At 33.7% G+C, this 23,264-nt stretch overlaps 1 protein-coding gene across 6 annotated transcripts in view; it reads right to left on the bottom strand.

The window, feature by feature from the left end:
* Positions 1-9,988: 9,988 nt before the first annotated feature.
* LOC106087570 (ELAV-like protein 3) overlaps positions 9,989-23,264 on the bottom strand; it is a 189,171-nt gene continuing 175,895 nt past the window's right edge. For 4 of the 6 annotated variants that reach the window (XM_059366317.1, XM_059366319.1, XM_059366320.1 and 1 more), the window contains 3 exons: positions 19,299-19,545; positions 18,770-18,814; positions 9,989-16,219 (listed from right to left, as the gene is read on the bottom strand). In XM_059366317.1, the coding sequence (XP_059222300.1) occupies positions 15,895-16,219; positions 18,770-18,814; positions 19,299-19,545 (617 nt within the window). In that variant the 3' untranslated portion in view covers positions 9,989-15,894. The remainder of the gene's footprint in view (positions 16,220-18,769; positions 18,815-19,298; positions 19,546-23,264) is intronic. The other 2 variants (XM_059366321.1, XM_059366322.1) reach the window with 1 other exon arrangement.

Here is a 23,264-nt window from a genome sequence, read left to right as displayed (position 1 = left end):
GTGCAAATTAGAGAAGTGGAAACTGGCTGTAAACCCTTGTCAAATTTTTCAACTACAGATTACTCCCCGCAATCAAAAACATCGCTATTTGGAAACCTCATATATATTTTCTATGCCTACGAGCATCCACAATGCCGAAATGCGGAGGCGAACATGCTTTCGCAATTGAGAGCAAATTATTCCCGAATGACAGTATTAGAATTTTAGAAGGAAGCATTTATTAATCATTACAACGATACTCCAGGATGTGAAGAATATGGACAACCTACTGACGAGGGAGAAAGATCATCTAAGCAGTGTTATAGGAATTCTAACAGCACACATATTTGTGATTATTTGCATACCTCAGATATATTTCCGATGTCTAAGAGCACAAACAAAACACAAGAAGGCGTTATTTTTTGCGATATTGAGAACAAATTATTTCCGACTAACAATATTAGAATTTTACAAGGAAGCATGGGTTTATCATTGAAACGATTTTCCAGGATGTAAAGAAGCTGTGGAACGAAAGTTCTAAACCAAATATGAACAACCTACTGACGAGGAAGAAAGATCATCTGGGCAGTAATATAGGAATTCTAACAGCACACATATTTGGGATTATTTGCATACCTCAGATATATTTCCGATGTCTAAGAGCACAAACAAAACACAAGAAGGCGTTATTTCTTGCGATATTGAGAACAAATTATTTCCGAATGACAATATTAGAATTGTACAAGGAAGCATGGATTAATCATTGAAACGATAATCCAGGATGTAAAGAAGCTGTGGAAGGAAAGCTCTAAGCAAAATATGGACAACCTGCTGATGAGGAAGAAAAATGATCTAAGCAGTATTATAAGAATTATAACAGCACACATATTTGTGTTCTTAAAACAAATATCCCGTAAAGGCATAAAAAATTATGACATCTGCTGTTGGTGTCATGGTACTGAAGCATCAACCTATTGAATTCTGCTTGCCATCTATGTCGGGAATGTTAATGTTAATATGGTAAGGCTGAAGAAGAGAGTACCCGATTTAAATCGTCCCATGCCCTTGCAACCTTACACCTAACATAAGCCAGTTATTAGATGTTCTACGCTCTCACAGTTTTTAAAGAAACCAAGAAAAGTCTTAACGAGATTTCTTCGCCTACGAAATAGTTCTTTTACTCGTTTTGCTCATTTACACGTGATTTTCTCGCCTGCGTATCAGCAAGCTATTTTCGCTTACGCGTTTAGTTTCCTTAAGAGATTCACTCGCTTACACGACTTGTTGGGTGGTACGTTTCATTCCCAAAGTCGTTGTGTACGCATACGTGACTTGTGCTAAGGCTATTTGCCGCTGAAATCGTTCGTCCCCTTGAGCGATTAACCTGTTTTATCTCACATGATACGATTAGTTCGTTCATGAACATTCCCACGAACATTCCATAAGGAGCAAGGGATGCTTTTCTCATTACAAATTGGGGACTGTCCTACTAAAGTTTTAGCTCAATGATAAGGGGCCTCATTTTTTATGCCGACTCCGAGTGCCGCAAGTCACTTGGTAGAGAAGTTTTAACATGGGAGCATCACAAATTTTGCCACCATTGGGAACGGTATAACCACCGCTGAAAATGTTTCTGATGTTCACGTCGGGATTTGAGCCCAGGAGCTCGTCGTCATATTTCTGCGGTGTCCAGAGAAGTGTAATTGGCGCCTTTAAATAACCAATGACCATCTTGTTCCTGCTGCGATCGATTCTATGGACCGGAACCGCCTTTTAACTGTGTGGTTCCGGTTTAGTACCATGTATTAAATGCTGAATGGTCTGCGTTAGAGATTGATACAAGTAGGCAACCATAGCGCAGGGTTATGCATGTCCGCCTATGGGTTCGAATCCTGGCGAGAACATCAGAAAAAAGTTTCAGCGGTGGTTATTCCCTCCTAATGCTGGCGATATTTGTGAGGAACTATGCCATTTGAAAAAATGGTATGGCAGCCATGGAAAAGCTTCTCCCCAAAGAGGTGGAGCACCGCGGCACCCCGTTCGGACAAGGCTTAAAAAAGAAGGTCCCTTTCCATTGACATTAAACTTAAATCGAATAGCACTAATTTATTTATGAGAGTTTGCCCCCGTTCCTTTAAGCAATGTTCATGGGAAAATTTGCATTTTTGATGATTGATCAGTTCAGCTTTCAGTGAATACTAAACTTGGTGATTTAGTTCTCTTTATATCTAGACTTATGATAGCGAAGTAAAACTTGGTAGTAGCTCTCATCTCTCGGCCTACATCCGATAGAATATGGAATATAACTGTCATTTATGAAAAGAAACATCAAAAGGTAGTAATGGTTAGGTTTTGTTAGAATGGCAGTCCTTTACAGACTCACTTAGACAATTTTTAAGCCCATTGTGATACCACAGTAGCGATATACCAAGGTCTCTGGTGTGAATTGAACCTACGACCCCGCACTAGCAACCCAACCACGATACCAAGAATCAATAAAAATTTGCCTGTACTGAACTAACAAGTTAAAACAAACCTGAGAAGAATCAAACCGCTTGCGCTCTTAGAAAATGTTTTTTATAAAAATTGCTTAAGCTGAACTAATTCAATTTAAAAGTTCAAGGAATTGAACAACTTCCAACATCCACTAAACGATAAAGGAGAATCAGTAGATACACCTCACACGAAAACTTCAATAATAAGTTATTGCGGCAAACTAAACACACCTGAAATATTAACAAAATCATTTTGAAAATTCGAACATTATAGGAAATTGCGTATTTAAATGAATTAGCCCCTAGCTAAAGATATATCAATAACAATTTGCCTGTACTGAACTAACGAATTAAAACAAACCAGAGAAGAATCAAACCGATTGTGCTCTTAGAAAATATTTTTTATAAAGATTGCTCAAGCTGAACTAGTTCAATTAAAAAGTTCGAGGAACTAAACGATTTCCAACATGCACTAAACGATAAAGGTGAATCAGTAGATATTTCTCATACGAAAACTTCAATAATAAGTTATTGTGGCAATCTAAATACACCAGAGATATGAACAGAATCATTTAGAAAACTCGAAACCATAAACCATAGAATATATATCCGTAAAAGTTTCTCTAACTCAACTCTCAAAAAAGTTGAGATAGATATTCCACAACAATGAAATCAATTTGCATGATAAATAAAACAAAATGAGAAAACAATGATTCTTGGTATTAGTTATTTTCCGTTAAAAATTAGGCAAAGCTATACTGATTCTAAGCATAAAATTAATCTAAATTTGAAAGAAATCGAAATGCCTTACCTCTTCTCTGGTCAAAACCATTGCTAGAATCCTTTTCAACATCTTTGGGTACTCCGCACATGATGTGGTTAAGGAACGAACTGTTACCTAAAATTTGATCTAATTTAGTTTTTGAAAATCAAGGGAGTATTTTACCAAACAGTTATATACTCACTTTTTATATTCGCCAAAAATTTTGCCAAGGTTAAGGGAAACCCAATGGAGTTCAAGTTGAGCCAATTATTATATGAGTTGATATTGTAAATTTGCCTTAAAAACTCACCCCTTGCCGATATTTCCTCAAGCAAAGAGAGCTACTCTAAATAACAAGCTACCTAAATGTTGGAAGAAGAACAGTGATGTTCTTAGAGACTTTCAACAGAGCTCATTGATATAGGTAAGTTGACTTATATAAGGAAGTTTTCACCATTTACTAGATGTTTATTTGCATTATTTTTCTATAACGTGCATTAGACTATAATCTCATTGACTTCTTTCTAGAATATGAACTTCCGAAAGATTAACGACATGCAGTTTAGACAAAAGGCAGTTTATTACACTGAAGATAGGAAATAGAACAATGATATTTTGAAGAATATTTCTAAGACCACGAGAAAGAAAAGAGGTATTGTTTTAAATGATTTGATTTTGTTATAAACAATCTTTCCCATCTAAACAGCATTAACATTTATGACTTATTCATGTTGAAACTGTAAAGAAATAGGGGTTTCAGAAGATTGCGGATTACAGTCCATCGGTGAAGCTTTGTGATTTGCATTGATCCTGGAAAAATACATTTAATACAATTCCTACAATATGGAAATCAATGATTTCTTAGCATTATCGCGTTTTAGACCATATCTATCTGCTATGTTTATTACCTTTGTTGCTCTCCTACTACTTCCCCTTCTAGCCCTCAATAAATACCTTTAGCTCCTTATTGTAGATGTTTATACAAGAATAGATGTATGCAACGTTTTTTCGGTTTGTTGTTAATTTAAAAAGAAAATTATATATTTTATTGATCATTCAATACTTCGTTTAGAGTTTGTTTGTTGTTTTTGTTTTGTTTCGAAACAATAAAATGCGAGTTTATTTTTGTGGTTTTGTTTAGTTGAAATTGGGTTTCTTTTCCATAGTTGCGGTATTTTTCATTTTATCATTATGATTTGTTGTTTTTGCATAAGTTTAGAAATAATATGTTGCATATTTATGTTATTACACACATTTATAGTTGAATATATAATAGCGTAATGATAATAATCATAATTATGTAATGTAATATAAGAAATAATTGGATTTAATAAAGTTTCTCATTTAATAGATTTTGAATTAATGCAATTGAAATAATTTCATTTATAATTTAATAATAATAATTGAATTTAATTTAAGATACACATTTGTTTGGTTTAAGTACTCTATTCCTCCTTCTGTGATATCAGTGGTATTTATTTAATTATTCTGATATTCTTATTTTGTTACACTCTTTATCCTTTGAAGGATCTACATGTTTGCTTTGTTTTTTCTTTTTTTTTAATGAATGTGATGTATATGAGTGATTGCTGTTTTTTTTCTGTTTATGAATATTGAGTAGGCTTTAGACATGAAGGAAGCTATTGGATCTTGATCACAAAGATTGAAAGATCGTGTTGTTGTTCTAGCTTGATTTGAAGGAAGAAGATGATGGTGTTTCTCAAAAGTCTAACAAGAGAGATTTTTTTATGAAAAAGTCAGTAGTAATGTTTTATTGCAATATTCCATTGTTTTTTAATTTTTTGCAAGCATGCAATAAAATATGACCGCTCAATCAAGCTTGGGATCCTTGATTGAGCGGTCATAATTAATGACAATATAATTTTTAATTAACATTATTTTAATTAAAAGTTATATTGTCTTCAACGTCCAAATAAAAGATATGGAAGTTATGACAATGTACTTCGATGCATACATGGCTTTTTCTCATAAATCCAATTCTGATCGGATTACGTACTCCACAGGTCCACTATTGACAAACATGAATTGGAAATTGTCGCATAGATTTGTCAAGAGCAACATTCTACCAAAATTGAGAAAATGAGCAAGAAGAGAAAAAATTTTGAAAGCTATTATCGAAAAGTGACCGAAGATGACGGGAAGTTCCCACCTTCTGAACATTTTTCTAAATGTTCACCTATCTATAACTCGCAGTCCTCTAATTTGGTGTATAATGTATTCGGCAATATTGCTGGCAAGATTGTGAGCAATATAACTCGCAACCCTTTAATTTTGGTGTATAATGTATTCGGCAATATTACTAGCAAAACTGTGAGCTATATTCTTGTGAACCATTTTAACCTTCAAGCTACCCACTTAAACGGTCGTTTTTTCAAATGAGACAAAAAACCTTTTTTTAATGGGTGTATGGCTGATCAAAATATTCTACAAAAATGTTCCCTGTGCATTTCAACTATATATCTCTGATTACTCTAAAACCCAAAACTTTAACCAAAAGCCAGTAGTAAGTAAACATATAATCTAAATTTTAGGGTCAAACTAGCAACTTTTCTAAGTTGCTGTCGAATTCTCCTATAAATTGTCATTTCAGGAGGATGAAGCCAAAGACAAAAATATTCCTCATCAAATTTGACTAAAAGTCACTGAACAACAAAAATCTGTAAGTGTGATATGTATCATGAAAATATCGATGTCGATTTTGGCAGAAAAACACAAAATTTTTTTCAACTCTTTCTGCTTGAATTTCTATGGTACTTCGAGTTGAAACTTCATTTTAGACGAATGGTGTCAAAAGAAGAAAAATTTTCTCTATAAAATTTCAGTTGAATTCTCAAAATAGACTATAGTTATAAATATAAAAAATGTTAAGAAAATTAAGGTATACATTTGAGCATTTTATGCGAAAGTTATTTGGTGACAGCAAAAAGTGTTATTTTAGCACGTGTTTAAAACCAGTCAAAATTTCCCATTATGTATATTAGAATCATAGCGCCAAAAGAAGAAATATAATTCATCAAATTGCGCTTTGAGTCATCAAAGAACTGAAATCTTTCAATATAATGCTACTCACATTTCAACGACGGCTATGTATGATTTCAACGACGGCTATGGATGATATTCACATCGTTAGTTCATAATTTTCCATTAATCAATATACTTATTGTTGATCTTCCAAAATATTTAGAGTTGATCCAAATACAACAAGTTACCATTACTATGTGATATAGCATACACTTATCACAATTTCTTCGGGACAAGGCACCTCCATATCTGGGTATACACATCTGGTGTCTTTGGAGAAGATGGCTTTTTTAACTTATAGTTAATTACTGATAACTGTATTGCGAACTATTTCGGCAAACAAGCTTGTAACATCCAATATATGATTATAGAACATACTAACGTAAATTCTGGATTTTGAAGCAGCTAGATCATTAACTACTCTTTCTTACTCTTTCCTGTCGTCTACTCAAAATACAATATAAATAATTTCCCTAAATTCTCTAATGAATTCGTTAATTTTTGCTGGATTGGATTCCAAGCTGTCTGTCTGTATTAACCATAATTTTCAGTTATACAGTATCATGAATTCGTGCTCTATTATTGTTACCAGTCCATCTTTTCGAATCTGGAAGCTTCTGAACTAAAGGTGAATTTGTATTATTTCCACAAAAATGTGAATATGTAGAAGAGATAGCAACTAGAGAACTACTTTGTCTACCTTAGTAAGGTCTTTCTCTGCCTTTTTAAAAATCAAAAATCGGACAAAGCATATGCCATTTAAGCATGGTAATACTGGTTTTAGTTTGACTAACATCTAGAGATCTAACATCAAAAGATTGGTATAATAACTATATTTACTCTCCGAATACAAATGAGCAAAGCTTTTAGAATGTCTTGTATATGACACCACTTTAGCTGTAAAAGCTCAGAAAAAATTTCTAGATATCACAAATTTGTCCTAGGATTATTATAGAGTAATAGCTGGAACTTTCAGAACGTTTTTATGATGGTTTTCCTATAGATGCTTGCTTACGACCTTTTCACATTGTAATCCACTTACAGAGTAAGCTTCCGGACATGTATACTCTGTATGTTATATATTTGGGGATATGAAAATCCCTAATTTTCTTGTCTTTTAAATGTATAAAACCAGTTTAGCTGTAAAACCTCAGAAAATTTTTCTAGAGATCTCGAATTTGTCCTGGGATCATTAAAGATAAATATCTAGAACTTTCAGATCTTTATTATTGGGTGACAGAGATCACAATTGTGTTGTATGTCACCGTAACTCAAAAATTCAATATCGTCATATGTAGTATTTTATAATGGTATACATATATATCAAATGGATTATATACGTCACCATAAATTTTTTACCATATCTAAATTCAATGTCGTCAAATTGAAAATTCACTAAACCATATTTTCTGAATAGTTATATTTAACTTGTATTTTATTAGAAACTCCAGATCTTGTCATTTTAAGCCATATTTTATCATATAAAAATCTACTACACCATTTATCATTTCAAGTGTTAAGCCTTTTCTTACCTTTTCCTTCATATTCTTTTTTAAAACAACCACTTGCAAGTTTTATATATTTTATTAATTCCAATCGATTTATTTAAAATTTTGTTTTGTTGGGAAAATTAATATTTTTACAAAAATTTGGAAGAACGTGTAATTTTGGACATTCATTGTTTTAAATAAGAATTTGTTTAAGGCTGGTCTAAACCAACTAGCCTCTTCTTTGTCATATTACAATATGACTTTATTCTTACCTGATACTCTCCTAACTTGTATTAGCCCCAAAATCATTGGGATTATATTTTTAAATTTGGGAATATGTGTTTATTTCTCCCAACGATCTTCATCAAAATCATGTACCAATTGTTTATGTTATAAACTAGCTTTGCTGTTGAGTTATCAAGATCATATTAATACATTGGTACGCTGTTGAAAAATGGACTAGTCAATATACGTAGTTCAAATTAAGTTAGTCCAATTTATTCCTTTTTTTCTGGGTTTATGTCTTACCTTTCTCTTTAAGGATAAACATCCACTATAAATGATGAGAATTTAAACTTATTAAATATTTCCGTAGAATGCTATGGCATTACATTAGCAATATCAATTCAAAACTAATGAACAATCTGAAAATGGAATGGTCGATGTTATTCGTCATGTTTGCTCTTTAGTCAACAATGTTATTTTCTTCTTGTTTGATTCCTTTCTTATCCCTCTCTTTCAGTTCCTATATTTGATATTAAATAAAAGACAATTTTTTTAAAGAAATATATGCTGTCCTCATTGATAATCTAGATATAGATTATCTAAAAATGGCAGAAGCAAGAATGAGATTTTTCCATTGAAGAAGCAATAATATGATTTATTATAATTATAATTTGAGTTGAAGAATGAAATAATTAACGTAATGTATGGAAGTGTATGCTGATGGAGCAAAACATTTTTGATATTTATGAAGATGAGGCGAATTTGTTGGTGTACTTACCACACGTGTCGCACAGAATTGGAAAATAATTGCAACATTTCATACCGTCAGTCGCACTAAAGATGATATTATGTGAAGAACTTAGAGTAAGTCTACAATAAAGAGATCTCAATTTTTGCTATTCTTGATAAAACGCGTTGTAACATCCGTTAATCCTAGCAATATGGAAGTATTGTACCTCTATACCTATAAGAGCCGAATTGAATTATAACGTTTGTAAAAGTAGATAGTCGTATACTTCTATATGTATGGTTGCAATTTCAATTGTGGTATGATATACTCTGAAGAACTTGATATATCGAGAAGATTACTTTATCTTTTTAGTGTATATCAAGCGGAGATGAGTTTACTGATTAAATTCAAATAGGAAACTATTAAATTCCAGGCCACGTTTTTCTTAATTCGAAGGCCCACTCGATATATTCTCAAAAACTGTAAAGCAAGAAGATTTGCTATACCAGTGTTCGCAATACTTTTAAACAGAATAATTAATAATTTTATCTGATCAAACTTTGCACATGTTTTTAGTAAGGGTAGTAAAGAAATTAGAGCTTTAAACTAAGTTCTTAGACTTTAGTTGCCTATGTCTGGACGTTCAACAAATATTGCAAGAAAAGAGTAACGTTATAGACTTCCGGAGTTGTGTTAAGAGAATATATTTTCGTCTGCTTAATGATATTTTGGTCCATACGAAATTTATGAGTTTTTTATTTGAAGTTTTTTTTTTTGTATCTTTAAGGTATGTGAGGATGTTTGGGGTATACACTAAAGAACTAGAACTGGAATATGTTTGACAGTTCAACAGTCACTAGTTTGCGCCACAGGTATGAGGATCCTTGGAGTATACTCTAAAGAACTAGAAGTGGAATATATTTGATGTTTCAAAATTCATCAAATTGATAAAATTCATCAACTCTTACTCTTAATTTATATATAATAAAAATAATGAATATAACTCACTTTCTTCATTTTAAGCGAACTCGTCCACTATTTTAGCTGTACACCTCGAAAATGTAATGAGTTTTCCATTGGTAGCTATAAAAATCCTCATTTTTCTTTGATAAATGAAATATCTGTATACTTTCCTAGTTCGACTTGCAGTTTTCATAGAAATTTTCCATTCCATTCTGTATAATAATATAGATAGGGACAAGACATTAGAAAATTTTTTCTATTATAATTCATTTACAGAATAAGCTCCCTTTTTTCCTTGTCCTCGTTTTCCTCGTTTTCCTCGTATTCTATCAATTAAATTTCAGACCAAAGCAATACTCATCTTATGGAGTATTCCTTTGGTTTGAAGTTCAATACATACATAAGACACTATATGAATTTTCAATAATGCCTTATATTAGTAAGGGATTTGGATTTGGTAATTAGTTATTTAACAAATTTGGCGTAAGCCATTTGTAGGTTTCTGAAGATGTCTGTTTGCGTTCTCTTATTTGGATATTTTTAATCATTTCATGAATAATCAAGAATATATTTCAGTAGATGTGTTTCTTATATATACAAATTTAGAAAATTTATGGAACTTTTCTAATGAAGCTAATCTATATTTTACTTATACGTCGAATGAAGTAAGCCATGTTGAATTAGTATTAGTGTAGAGTTCTTTAAATCATTAGTTTGACAAAGGAAGTAATAATAATACAATAACATTGAGTTAATTTAGAGAAGAAATGCCTGGTATTATTTGTTTTGCAAAAATTTGCGAGTGAGATATTTTTTAAAGTTCCTATAATATGCTTAGAAATTCAACACGGCCAATATTTCAGCATTACGTAAAGTGGTTGCTTCTTCACTATTTCTAAAATTCAAAGTTAAGCTTTCATTCTCTTTTTCGTCAATTTGCCCTTAACACAGAATTGAACTTATTGGTTTGACCATTACGTTCAATGCTTCTTTTGTACTATAAACACTAGACAATAGTTGTGGATAAGTGAACTACCTTAATTTTTTTGCAGAATCGTGCAGATTGTGTAATCAGAAAAGAAGATTTGTACAATCTTGCTGTTCTTTTCTGGATGTATCTCCTTTTTGAAGTATTAAACTTAATGGTATAAATCTGTACAATATCCTATTGAGATTCTAACAAGATTTTGAGACCCAATAAAAGGGTGCGGATGTAGAACATTACATAAAATATATATTGACGTGCTTTTTGAAAGACTTTTCATTTGTGCAAAAAAAACCCTCTCGATCTCGTTGTTAAGAGTTAGAGATTTTTGAAAAAGTTCTTCTTCTTTTATTTATTATTACTCCCTTTAACACTACAGCGCCAAACTAGTCTTTGATGAATTTTCTTTTTTGATGTTTTGTTTTTTTTTCTTCATTTTTGTTACTTTTGATGTTATGACAGTCTTTTAGATTTCCAAAAATGTTCTTTCATTCTCTGCGATGATCGTTTGGTCAAACCTTTAGTCTTCCCCCATACAATGTCCCAGCCAACTTAGCCTCTTTCTTCATTTAAAGTAATCAAATAAAAGTTAAAAGTTTTTTTGGTTTTTTTTTTCGAGGTTTTTCTTTATATATAAGTATGTATGTTTCATATATATAATAAATAGAGTTGTTGTTTTATTTTTGCGGATATTTTTTTGGTTTGGTTTTGTTTTTAAAAAAGAATTGTTTTATATAAATTTGACAATAAATTAGTATAAGTAGATAATTAATTAATTAATTCATTAATTAATGCGACAATCAAACGGTTAAACATAAACATATGTATGGCTAAAAAAGAAAATTCTACACACATACAAATATATATTTATTATTATATTTTTGTTTATTTTTTAGAGTTTTTGTTAAAGAGATTTCTCATTCTTCTTTTTCTTCATGCTGCGTTTTCACTGGGCTGTTTTTTGCTTTGCCATATCTCATGCTGTTGGTTTTTTTTTCATATTTCACTTTGTTATAATAAAATTGTTGAAGTTTTCATGTATGTTTTTGTTTTTTTTTTTTTTAATTTTATTATTACAAATTTTTTGAGTTTTTTGTCATTTGCATTATCGTTATCGTTATTATTATGTTTTTGTTTGAAGAATAATTAAACATTGATATAATAAAGTTTATGGTTAATTAATAATATTTTTTGTTGTTGTTTGTTTGTTGGTTTTGTTTTAAGTGTATGGTTGTTTTTGTTGATGTTGAGTTTGTTTTTGTTTTTTTTTTGTTGTTTCATGTAATTAGAATAAGAGCATAATTAAATAATTAAAAATAAATTATGTTTACTAAGTAAGTTTTATGTGGTTTTTTATTTCAATGAGTTTTTTTATATTTTGTGTTTTAAGTTAAGAGTTAGATTTGAAATAAACATAGACAAAGACAAAAATTAAATATATATATTTTTAGATATTTATATTAATAATATATAATAATTAATTAATAATAATAAATTTAATTTGCTCTACACAATGTGCGCGGTTGTTGAGAATTTTGTATTTCATTTATTTTTGTGTTATGTTGTTGTTCACTTGTGATGGGATGTTACGTTTTATGGTTTTTCTTCTTCTATATTCGTTAAAGACTTTAGCTGTTGTCTGTTGTCTACTAGATTTTCATGGTCTATGCTTTGTTAATAGTTTAGAGAATTATTATTATTACCATAGTTTTTGTGGGTGTTGTTTTAGTAGTAGTACTAGCAGCATGGGGACTTTTTCTTTTTTTCTAGGAAGGAGGTTTTTTCTGGTTTCCTGTTTTGTCGGTTTTTAACTCTACTTTATTTGGTTTTTCACATATGGTATATTTTGTGTGTTTGTTGTTCAATTTCTTTAAGTTCTGATTTTTTCTTTTTTTTCTAAAGAGCATTTGTTTTAATTTTCTTTTCTAAATAACAAAGTTTTTTTGTTTTTCTTTTGGTTTTGGAATATTTTCGTAATGCGTGCATTTTTTCACAAAAAAATTGGAAATTACATAAATTTTTTTAATAAATAATTTAAAGAAAATTTGACTAGTAAGTTTTGGTTGTACACCATGCATTGAGTAGGGGGAAATCAAAGCATAACTATACGAATATTTATTTCTTTAAGTGTAAATCAGACAAATAACAAAGGAATCATATGGAGGGTGGCTTATTAAACCTTACCGGGAAAAAGGCAACCGAAAGCAAAATATGACTTTCTTCGTTGCCAGAGTGTGATAAGAACTTTTCCGAAGGGATCGTGTTGCAAGGCAGATGTAGAATACCATTTTATTGCGTTTTTCAGGGAATAAATTTCATTAAACTTGTTAAGTTGAAGTCATAACTTGTGGTTTTACTACAAATAGGCATAACATTATCTAAATCATTACTTGTATTCCATCAAATAATGACTGCTTCACAAACACACCTTAACTTAACTTAACTGTTAAACTTTCGCATAACCGCCCCAAAAGAATTTTATACTTTGCAATACCACTTGCTTTAACGGTAATTTATATATACTTATCTACCCCTAGACTTCATCGGACAGTGGCGGAGCCCGCAACCCTTGTAATAGCCGTAATGATTCTGATAGACCAACAGACCATGTTGCATGCCAGGCTCTATACCGAGAGGTGCAACACCAAGAGAGATGTAAACGGATCATATACGGAACATACAAGAGGAGACTATCGAGAGATTGTACAAATGAGAGTCTGGCCAAGTGGACGCAATGATTTATCACCGATGTACGCATGTGAAGAGATAGAAAGTAAGGCGACGTGAACTATTACGTTATACAGATCTTGACAGGCCATGGCTACTTCCGGATATACCTACTTGGAATGGGCAAATGCATTTATGAGGAACTCGAAGTAGCTGACGATGTAGAACACATATTCTTCCACTGTGGGCGCTGGGTCGAAAGACTCAGGGAACTAGAAACATCGATTGGCGACGTTTCATCTGGCACAATAGTCCAGAGGATGCTGGAGAACAAGAAGAACGGGGAGGCAGTGAGAAGAACGTCGATGAACTAGTGCGCAGGAAGAAAATGGACCTGGACTCAATGAATGCGGAGGTCTAGACGCAGACGCGACAATGATGATGTGAATAACTAGCAGATATGGGGTCCATCTCGAAGTAATGAGAAAGTGTTTCCGAGGTGAAGTTAATCCCCCGGGTGACGTTGATGGAAACGGAGCTCGGCATAAGGCGGGAGATATACTCGTCACATGTGTAAAGCATTTTCCCCATCCTGATCCGCAAAAATACCCCTAGACTTCAATAAATCTTAAAAGCAATGAATTATTGATAGCAATCTTTAGAAGTCTTCAATGGAGAAGTATTATGTTTCCATTTCTCCATGATATTCATTATTTTAAGAATACGTTATGTTGAATATGCTAGCTGTATGTCAGAACTTTACCAGTTATAAATATGTCATATCTCCAGCATATCTTAACCCGTCATCAATAGAAGTATTTCTAATTATGGCGGTGAGAGCGTTGAGCCGAAAGATGCAGGATTGACGAGGTTTCGCTGGTACAATAGTTCAGAGCAATGATGGAGAACGAGAAGAATCTTCTCATCGCAGATTAGCCGAAGAACTACTGCGCAGGGAGAATATGGACTTAGACGCAGCGGCGTAGATTGCAGAGGTCTGAACGCAGACACAACGAAGATGATGTGGATAATCACTAGATATGGGGTCCATCTCGAAGTAATGCGAAAGTGTTTCCGAGGTGGAATTAATCCCCCAGGGTGCCAGATGGTGGGGTTTTAGCAGCTATCCTTGATAGTTACAGAGCTAGGTGGGAGACGTACTGACGTAATGACATATGGTGGGATTTTAGCCGGTACCGTAAGGGAGTTCGGCATAAGTCGAGAGACACGCGTGAAGCATTTTTCCGATCTTGATCAGCAAAAAAATATCGACAGATAATAAATCTTAAAAACAATGAATTGTTGATAGCAATCTCAGAAGGCATTATAGAAGAAATTTCGCATCTTGAAGAAATTCATTGTTTTAAGTATACGTTATGTTGTTATGTAGGTTAGTATAAGGCCTGTTCCCATTATCGAATTCTCAAAGCGAAAGTAAATGTTTTGCCGATATTTGCTAAGTATTATTCTTTTATGGTTTGAAATCACTTGAAGTTCCCTAATATAAAGAAATTTCATTACACTATGCATTCCAATATAGTTTTGGCAAACTTTCCAATCTATAAGGCAAAGAAAATCTTTCATTTTACGTTTTCGAAAACCGGAACAGACCACTATATGTCAGAACATTACCAGTAATAGATATATCGTTATCTCCAGCAATACCCATAACCTTCACGAACAGAATAGTAGATGCGATATTCCTTATTATTGGCGAAAGGTAATCAGAGATACTCCTGCTATACTAGATGTCTTTCGGAAGGAATTTATGCTAATATATAGAAATTTACGATGCTAGTTTTCATCAGCAAGGGGAAAGACTTTAAAATCCCCACCGAAGGCAATCTCAGCTAAAGGAGAATTCAGAATTACACTCTTAGATGTCAGTTCAGAACATCAGAAACTGATGTTAGTTCGGGAAATCTGTAACAGATGTCAGTCAGAGAGAATATTCCCGGTTATATGGAAACTTTAAAAGTCCGTTCTGATCAACAAGAGGAAATGAGATCCAAAATCATACTGCCTACTATGTATATACAGCGGATAAGCTGCTGGATAGTCAAAGAAAACCTCGACTAGAGGAACAGATCACCGCAGTAGCAGAACTCTTAATGCCTTCATCTAAATAAAACTAATTTCTCCAAGAACACTTCGACTAGAGGAGTAGATCACCGTAGAAGGAGAACTCGTAGTTGTAGAGAATAAACTACCATAGCAGTACTATTACTTTGCCAGCGAAGCATAATTAAAGTCTAATACGATGCCTTCATCTATATGCAATCATTCATTGCCTTGAAGTCCTTCTTTTCTTGTGTTAAAAAAATTCCCATCCTATTTCCCTCTTTTAAGTTCAATTCATCTTAACCACCTACCACAAAATCTCTTAGTACATTGTCTGATATTGTTTAATTTTTTGTTTTCTTTTAAATAAATTTCAGTTTTTTTCGGTTTAGTATGTTTAGAAATCTAGTCGTCTCGGGCCGACCATTTGCAAATGCTAACTTACAATAGAATTGCAGCTGCTGCACTGCACATACATACAGATGAGCTACTATTTAAGCGGTTTTTGTTTTATTGGTCTTAAAGCTTACTTGCAAAACACGATTACCTAAAGTATAACCATTCAATGATTGTATAGCCACAACCGCTTCATCATAATTGGTCATGGTAACAAAGCCGAAACCTTTACATTTGCTGGTCTGCAGGTCGCGGATTACCTTAACCGATTGGACGGCACCGAAGGGGCCAAACAATTGCCACAAGACATTCTCTTCCGTTTCGGGTGCCAAATTGTAAACGAATATACACCAACCGGAACCAGTTATGGCATTGCCCGGCAATATGGAATTTGCCAATAGATCACCAGCCAGGGGGGAATATCTAAAAGAAGACAAGGCCAAGCCATAGCAAATAAGGTTTTTTGGAAGAAAAGAAAAAAAGAGACATAAGAAAATTATTTTTTTTAGTTTTATTATTACAATATCATTAAAATTATTTTACAAAATAAATAACAAAACTTTTATTAATTGTGTTTTTTTGGGAATTCATATAGAAAGTGAAACAAATTTTATTTTATATATTTTTTCCTTCAGATTATTAAAAGTTTTGTTTTTTTTCTACATTTATTTTTTATTGACTATAAAATATAGCTTTTACTTAAATTACTTTAATATTTTCTTGTCGGTATTTATTTGCTGCATGCCAAAGTGTTTAAATTTAAAGTGATAGAAGTCAGAGGAAATTAATCTTTCTTGTCTCATATTAGGGGTATTCACAATAAAGACATTACATCCTCTAAAGTCAGAGTGTGGCTTCCCAACACCGAGAGTCCTCTCAGCTCCTGGCAACTTGATTTTTATACCTTAATGTTTTCTTTATTTTTTTTTTTTTTGTGAACAAGACATATTGTAGATCCGTTTTTAGTGAAACTTGAACAAGATATTTCAACTTTAACGGGTGCTATATGTACTTCAATATTGTAAATTTTTAATTAAAAATTTTGAAGAATTCTTTGAGTTCTCAAATTTCAAAACCCAGATCTACCACTTGGGTTTATGTTTTTATACCCTCCATCATATGATGGGTGTATACTAATTTCGTCATTCTGTTTGTAACACCTCGAAATAAGCGTCAAGACCCAATAAAGTATATATATTCTTGATCATCCCGGTCGATCTAGCCTTGTCCATCCGTCTGTCCGTCTATATTTCGAATGCCCGCTAACTTTCGAAGAAATTTCAAGATTTTGGAAGATTAATAAAATACTCTTCTAGAAGAGTTGCGCATTACTCGCCTGGACGAGTAACAAATATGTGTTTTGGAATATTTATCATACGCTCCACAATTGGATGGGGGTATACTAATGACGTCAAACTGTTTGTTACTCCTCGAAATATTCGTCTAAGACCCCATAAAGTATATAAATTCTTGATCGTCATGACATTTTCAGTCGATCTATCCATGTTCGTCCGTCCGGCTGTCTGTCGAAAGCACGCTAACTTTCGAAGGGGTAAAGCTAGCGGCCCCCGTAGCGCAGAGGTAAGCATGTCCGCCTATGACACTGAATGCCTGGGTTCGAATCCTGGCGAAGAGGTGTCGCACTGCGGCACACCGTTTGGACTCGGCTATAAAAAGGAGGCCCCTTATAATTGAGCTTAAACTTGAATCGGACTCCACTCATTGATATGTGAAAAGTTTGCCCCTGTTCCTTATTGGAATGTTCATGGGCAAAATTTGCATATATATACATCACTACTAGAGCCACTGCAAGCGCATTTATTAACCAATCTTCCAAACTTCGTACAACGCTTTCCTAGACGAGTGTCATAGTATCTGAGAAGTTTGCTCGAAATCAGTTCAGAGTTAGAAGTAGCTCCCATATATACATATATGTTCGTCAGATTGTGGGTTATTTGCAGTAACGTTGTCACTTGTCAAACCTACTTATTACAATTTGAACATATTTGCTCGCCGAGGTCGATCAAAATTGGTTCAGAATTCGATATAGCTCCTACATTGTACTTATAGGGTAGGTGTAGGGTATTATACAGTCGGCACCGCTCGACTTTTGCCCTTCCTTACTGGTTCTACTTGAAAAAGTCATTCAAAGAACTTGACAATTGTGATCCATGGTAGAGGGTATATCAGATTCGACCCGGCCGAACTTAGCACTATTTTACTTGTTTTGTGTTAGAAGGTAAAACAATCCGCTGGGTGGGTGTATGTCATGGGGTGTGAGACGGACTAAATACTGTACCTTCTTTTCAACCAAACCTAACAGAACATCTTATTACACTAAGTTAACAGAATTTACAATTTATATAAGGAAGATTGATATAAGGAAATGTTAAAAAGAATGATAAGTGTTTCAGAAGCCAAATTCGATGAGCATTTTAAATTGGAGAATCGCCAAAGAAGTAAAATGTTGTCGACTATAAATATCCCAATAAAGCAATGCAATAAAAGATGTATTTCCTCCGACCCCAACTAATAGTGACAGATGTTTACAAAAGACACAAAAATGACGGTTGATTATGGTTTAGTACAAAAAACAAACTTAAACAAGAGAAAAACAATAGAAAACAAACATTTAACCAAATTAGAAAATTGAAACATTTAAAACACCAAACAAATTTAAAAAGATTTTAAAATATTATAAGGATTCCAACATCGAAACATTTAAAAAATTCCAACAAAAATTCACTCAAAACAATCAAAAAAAAAAAAAAAAAATAAATTAATTCAAAAAATAGGAAAAACTTAAAATATAATCACTACAATTCAAACTTTGCCAAAAACAAATTGTATGCCAAAAAGTTAGTTGCTCTTCTTTTTTTTCATTAATAATTTTTTAATTAGATTTCTTTTTTTTTGTTTTGTTTGTATTTTTTCGGAACAAATAAAATAATAATAAATAAGAAATTAATTCACCTTTGTAGACCCTTGTTAATGGCAAACATGGGGCTTTTTCCAATGCTAAATTTAAAAATTAATTGACCACATAAGAAAATAAAGAAACCAAAAAAGAGCCATAAAAAAAGAAAATGCATATATAAAAAATATTGAAAAAAAGAATACAAAAAATTTTGTTAAGATTAGTAAAAAGTATTGTTAGAGAAAAATATTTATTCAATGTAAATAATACAGAAGTCAGTATATGAAACAATTCGGTTATCCACAAACAAAATTAGTGAAAATGGTTAATTAAAAAAGAAAAAAACAAAAATTATTAACAGAAAGGATATTGTGGGTTATTAGGTTAAAATGGAGTTATTTGGGTGTGGTGGGGGGCTTTGGGATTGGAGGGAATCAGACTTTTTGTGTCGAAAGAGTAAAAGTTTGGGTGTGGGATTGCTGAAGGTGTTGCAAAATAAATCCCTGAAAAACTGTTTCTCATCTTTCATTGAAAAGCATGCCTAAATCCCCTCAATTTTTGTTTCTAATTGCTCGATATAGTTACCTTATACGGCCAGCAGATGGCAAAGCTCCAGCAGTCAAACGTCTAGTCGCAGCAGCTGCCTGTGGCGTCAAATAGGCGGCCAATGGTGGTGGGATTTGAGCTTTAGCACTATTGCTTGGGTTATTGGCAAATTTGACCGTAATCGGTTCGGTATAACCTTTAGGAGTTTTGCCATTCAGTTCTTGGATTGCACGTTCGGCTTCGTTGCGCTGATCGAAACGTATAAAACCAACACCTTTCGAGAGACCTATGGAAGAAAGTATCAAAAATAGTGTTGAATTGAATAAAAGGCATTTAATTATTTTAAAATTATTGAAGACACAAAAACAAAAAACCAAACATACCTTGGCCATTTAACAAAAGTTTTTTGATAACTTCAATATCTAAAATAAAAAAATTAATGAAATAAAAAAGTAACACAAAAAATTCAACAAAACAAAGATTATTAGATTAATACAAAAAACAAGTAAAAACGTGTTAAGTTTGAACGGGCCGAACTCTGGATGCCCACCACCAAGGATAAAATAATCATCCTATTTTATTATAACTGTACTACTATATCCATAGTTATACCTAAATAAGGGCTAGTCTCGATCATATTTTATTCAGGTGCCGAGAACTCATATACAAGTAACAGTTTCAGCGAAATCAAATTTAGAAGTTCCGTCTATATGACAGCTATATGTGTAAACTGGTCTGATTCATATTTGGTTCGGAAGTTGGGAGGCTTAAAATAACTTAATATTTCAAATTTCAACGAAATCGGGCAATAAATGTGGCTTTTATGGGCTTCAAATCCTTAATCGGCATATCGGTCCATATTGCAGCTATATCTATAGTCCGATTTTTAAAATATCTGGGTCATATAGAGGGAGGCTTTAAACAACTGACTGATTCCAATTTCAGTGATATCGGGTAATAATTAAAGCTTTTAGGGGCGTCAGACCCTTAATCGGCATATCGATCTATATGACAGCTTTAACTAAATATAATGCTATCTGAACCATATTTAATTCAGATATCGTGAAGCTTAAAACAACTCACTGTTTCAAATTTCAGCGAAATCGGATAAAAAATAAAGCTTTTATGGTCTTCAGTCCCTTTATCGGGAGATCGGTCTATATGGCAGCTATATTTTAATATAGTCCGATCAAAGCCATAATTGGTTCAGATGTTGGGAGGCCTAAACTACCCAAATTTTAGCGAAATCGGATAAAAAAGACCTTCTATCGGGAGATCGTTCTATATGGCAGCTATATCTAAATATAGCCCGATCTGAACTATGTTCAGGTCAGATGTCGGAAAGTTTAAAATAACCCACTGTTGCAAATTTCAGCGAAATCGGATGAAAAATAAGGCATCGGCAGATCGGTCTATATAGCAGCTATATCCAAATATGGTCCGATTTGGCCCGTTCAAGAACTTAACCAGCATGTATCAAAAAGACGTATCTATGCCAAATTTCAGATCAATATAGGTGTTTTCAATTCAATTAAGGTGTATTAATATTGGTGTTGATATCGGGAATGTCCGAGAAGATAAACCAGTAAAAAATGTCAAAATCGGGTGGAGCCGACTATATAATACCATACACCACTGAGTCCACGCACTACTTTTAATATATATAACCAATGTGTAAATGTAGTCGGGCTTTAATTTTGAATACCTATTGAAATACCGAATGCAAATTGCATTCCGAATAGCGTGCCACAAGTGTTTACATGGCAATGTCTGGCTAGTTTTCATTGCTAAAATCCTACGAATAAGGAAAAATCTTAAATTTTGGCCAACTTTTTTTTAAGTGTGGATATATCTGTTTGAAATTTGGAATGGTAAGCTGTGGGGGCTTTTGGCAGGCCTCTAAATTTGTTCACCTCGGAATTTGCAAAATTTGTTGGGGCTGCCGAGTCCGAACGGCGTGCCGCAGTTCGACACCTTTTAGGGGAGAAGTTTTTACATGGCATAGTACCTCACAAATCTTGTCAACAATAGGAGCGGATAACCTCTGCACTCTGGTGGCCTCTATTCCAGGAGGTTGAGGCATATGGAAATGTGCAAGGAGTGGCTTCAGATCAAGAAGATGGATGTTCGGCTTTGCTGCGTACCATGTCGTCAGGGAATGACAGTACCTATTGGCTAGATTGGATAGAAGCCATGATGGACATCAGGAATTGTTGAAAAAGATAACGTGCCTGGGCCTGAGGGGAAACAACTTCAAATTGCTGATTTGCTAAATTATTAATCGTATAGCTCTCATTCATATGCCTGAATTATCATTTGTGTTTCTTAATGGAATGCTCATGGGCAAATTTGTATCATTTAGGAACATGATTTGCCTGCTTGTTGTATGTGATTAACCTATAAGACTACTTGCTCGGAAACTTCTTTCCCGAAGGTATTAAGGTATACCCGCTCCTACCGTGCTAACGATCAAGGCTCTATTTCCCGAAATATTGTGTCGCGCAAGAAGAAGTAGAGGAGGAAACGTTAAATCCTACTCCAAGTGTTTCTTTATAGTGATTTGTTTGATTTTGGTGGATTTCTTACCGATACCCACAGAGACAAATATATAGAGGCTTGCATCCCGGATTCTTTTTAAGAATTGACATACCATACAAACATAGTGAATCAGTTTGCAGCCACATCACTAAGCAAGGTTTCGGGAGCAGAAAAAACAAGTAAAAGCGTGTTAAGTTCGGTCGCGCCGAATTTTGGGAACCCACCACCATGGATTCTGCTGCATCCCGGATTCCTTTTAAGAAATTACATACCGATTAGTGAATCAGTTTGCAGCCACATCACTAAGCAAGGTTTCGGGAGCAGAAAAAACAAGTAAAAGCGTATTAAGTTCGGCCGCGCCGAATTTTGGGAACCCACCACCATGGATTCTGCTAAACATTTATACAAAATGAATTAAGATGTAGGGCATAATTTTATTCTACATACCAAACTTCTGTTAAACCAGCAAAAATTAAAACTTCTAGGAACCGAACAACGATGATCAAGTGACCGGTTTACATGTGAGCTATATCAGGCTATAGACTGATTTTGGCCGTACTTGGAACAGTTGTTGGAAGTCATAACAAAACACTACATGCAACATTTCTGGCAAATCGGACAAAAATTGTGGCTTGTAGGGGCTTAAGAAGTCAATTCTGACGATCGGTTTATATGGGAACCATATCAGTCAAGGCGCAGTTGTTGGAAGTCATAATAGAACACCACATGCAAAGTTTCAGCCAAATCGGATAAAATCGGGAGATCGGTTTATAGCGAGCTATATCAGGTTAAATACCGATTTGAACCGTACTAGGAACAGTTGTTGGAAGATACAACGAAACTTTGCATGCAAAATTTGAGCCAAATCGGAGAAAATTGTGGTTTCCAGGGGCTCAAAAAGTCAAATCGAAAGATCGGTTTATATAGGAGCTATATCCAAATATGGACCGATATGGCCCAATGGCAATCTCCAAGGACCTATATCAATAAGAAGTATCTGTGGAAAATTTCAAGCGGCTAGCTTACTTATTCGACAGCTATTGTGATACTGACAGACGGACGGACATGGCTAGATCGACTCAGAATGCCGAGGCGATCAAAAATATATATATACTTAATGGGGTCGCAGATCAATAATTCGAGTTGTTACAAATGGAATGATTAGTATACCCCCATCCTATGGTTTCTGCCAAATCGGACAAAAGTAAAATCGGGAAATCGGTTATCGGGTCATATCTCGATTTGGACCCTACTTGGCACAGTTGTGGTAAGTCGCAACCGAATACTACATGCGAAATCTCAGCCAAATGGGACAAACATTGCAGCTTCCAGAGGCCCGAGAAATCAAATCGGGAGATCGGTTTATATGGGAGCACAACACTACATGCAAAATTTCAACCAAATTGGACAAACATTGCAGCCATGTCCGTCCGTCCGTCTCAGAATGCCTAGACGATCAAGAATATA

This window comes from Stomoxys calcitrans, chromosome 4 (genome assembly GCF_963082655.1).
Source record: "Stomoxys calcitrans chromosome 4, idStoCalc2.1, whole genome shotgun sequence".
In the NCBI taxonomy this organism is placed as follows: domain Eukaryota; kingdom Metazoa; phylum Arthropoda; class Insecta; order Diptera; family Muscidae; genus Stomoxys; species Stomoxys calcitrans.
Note: the sequence above shows the minus strand (reverse complement) of the source record. Positions and strands in the feature narration are given on the sequence as shown.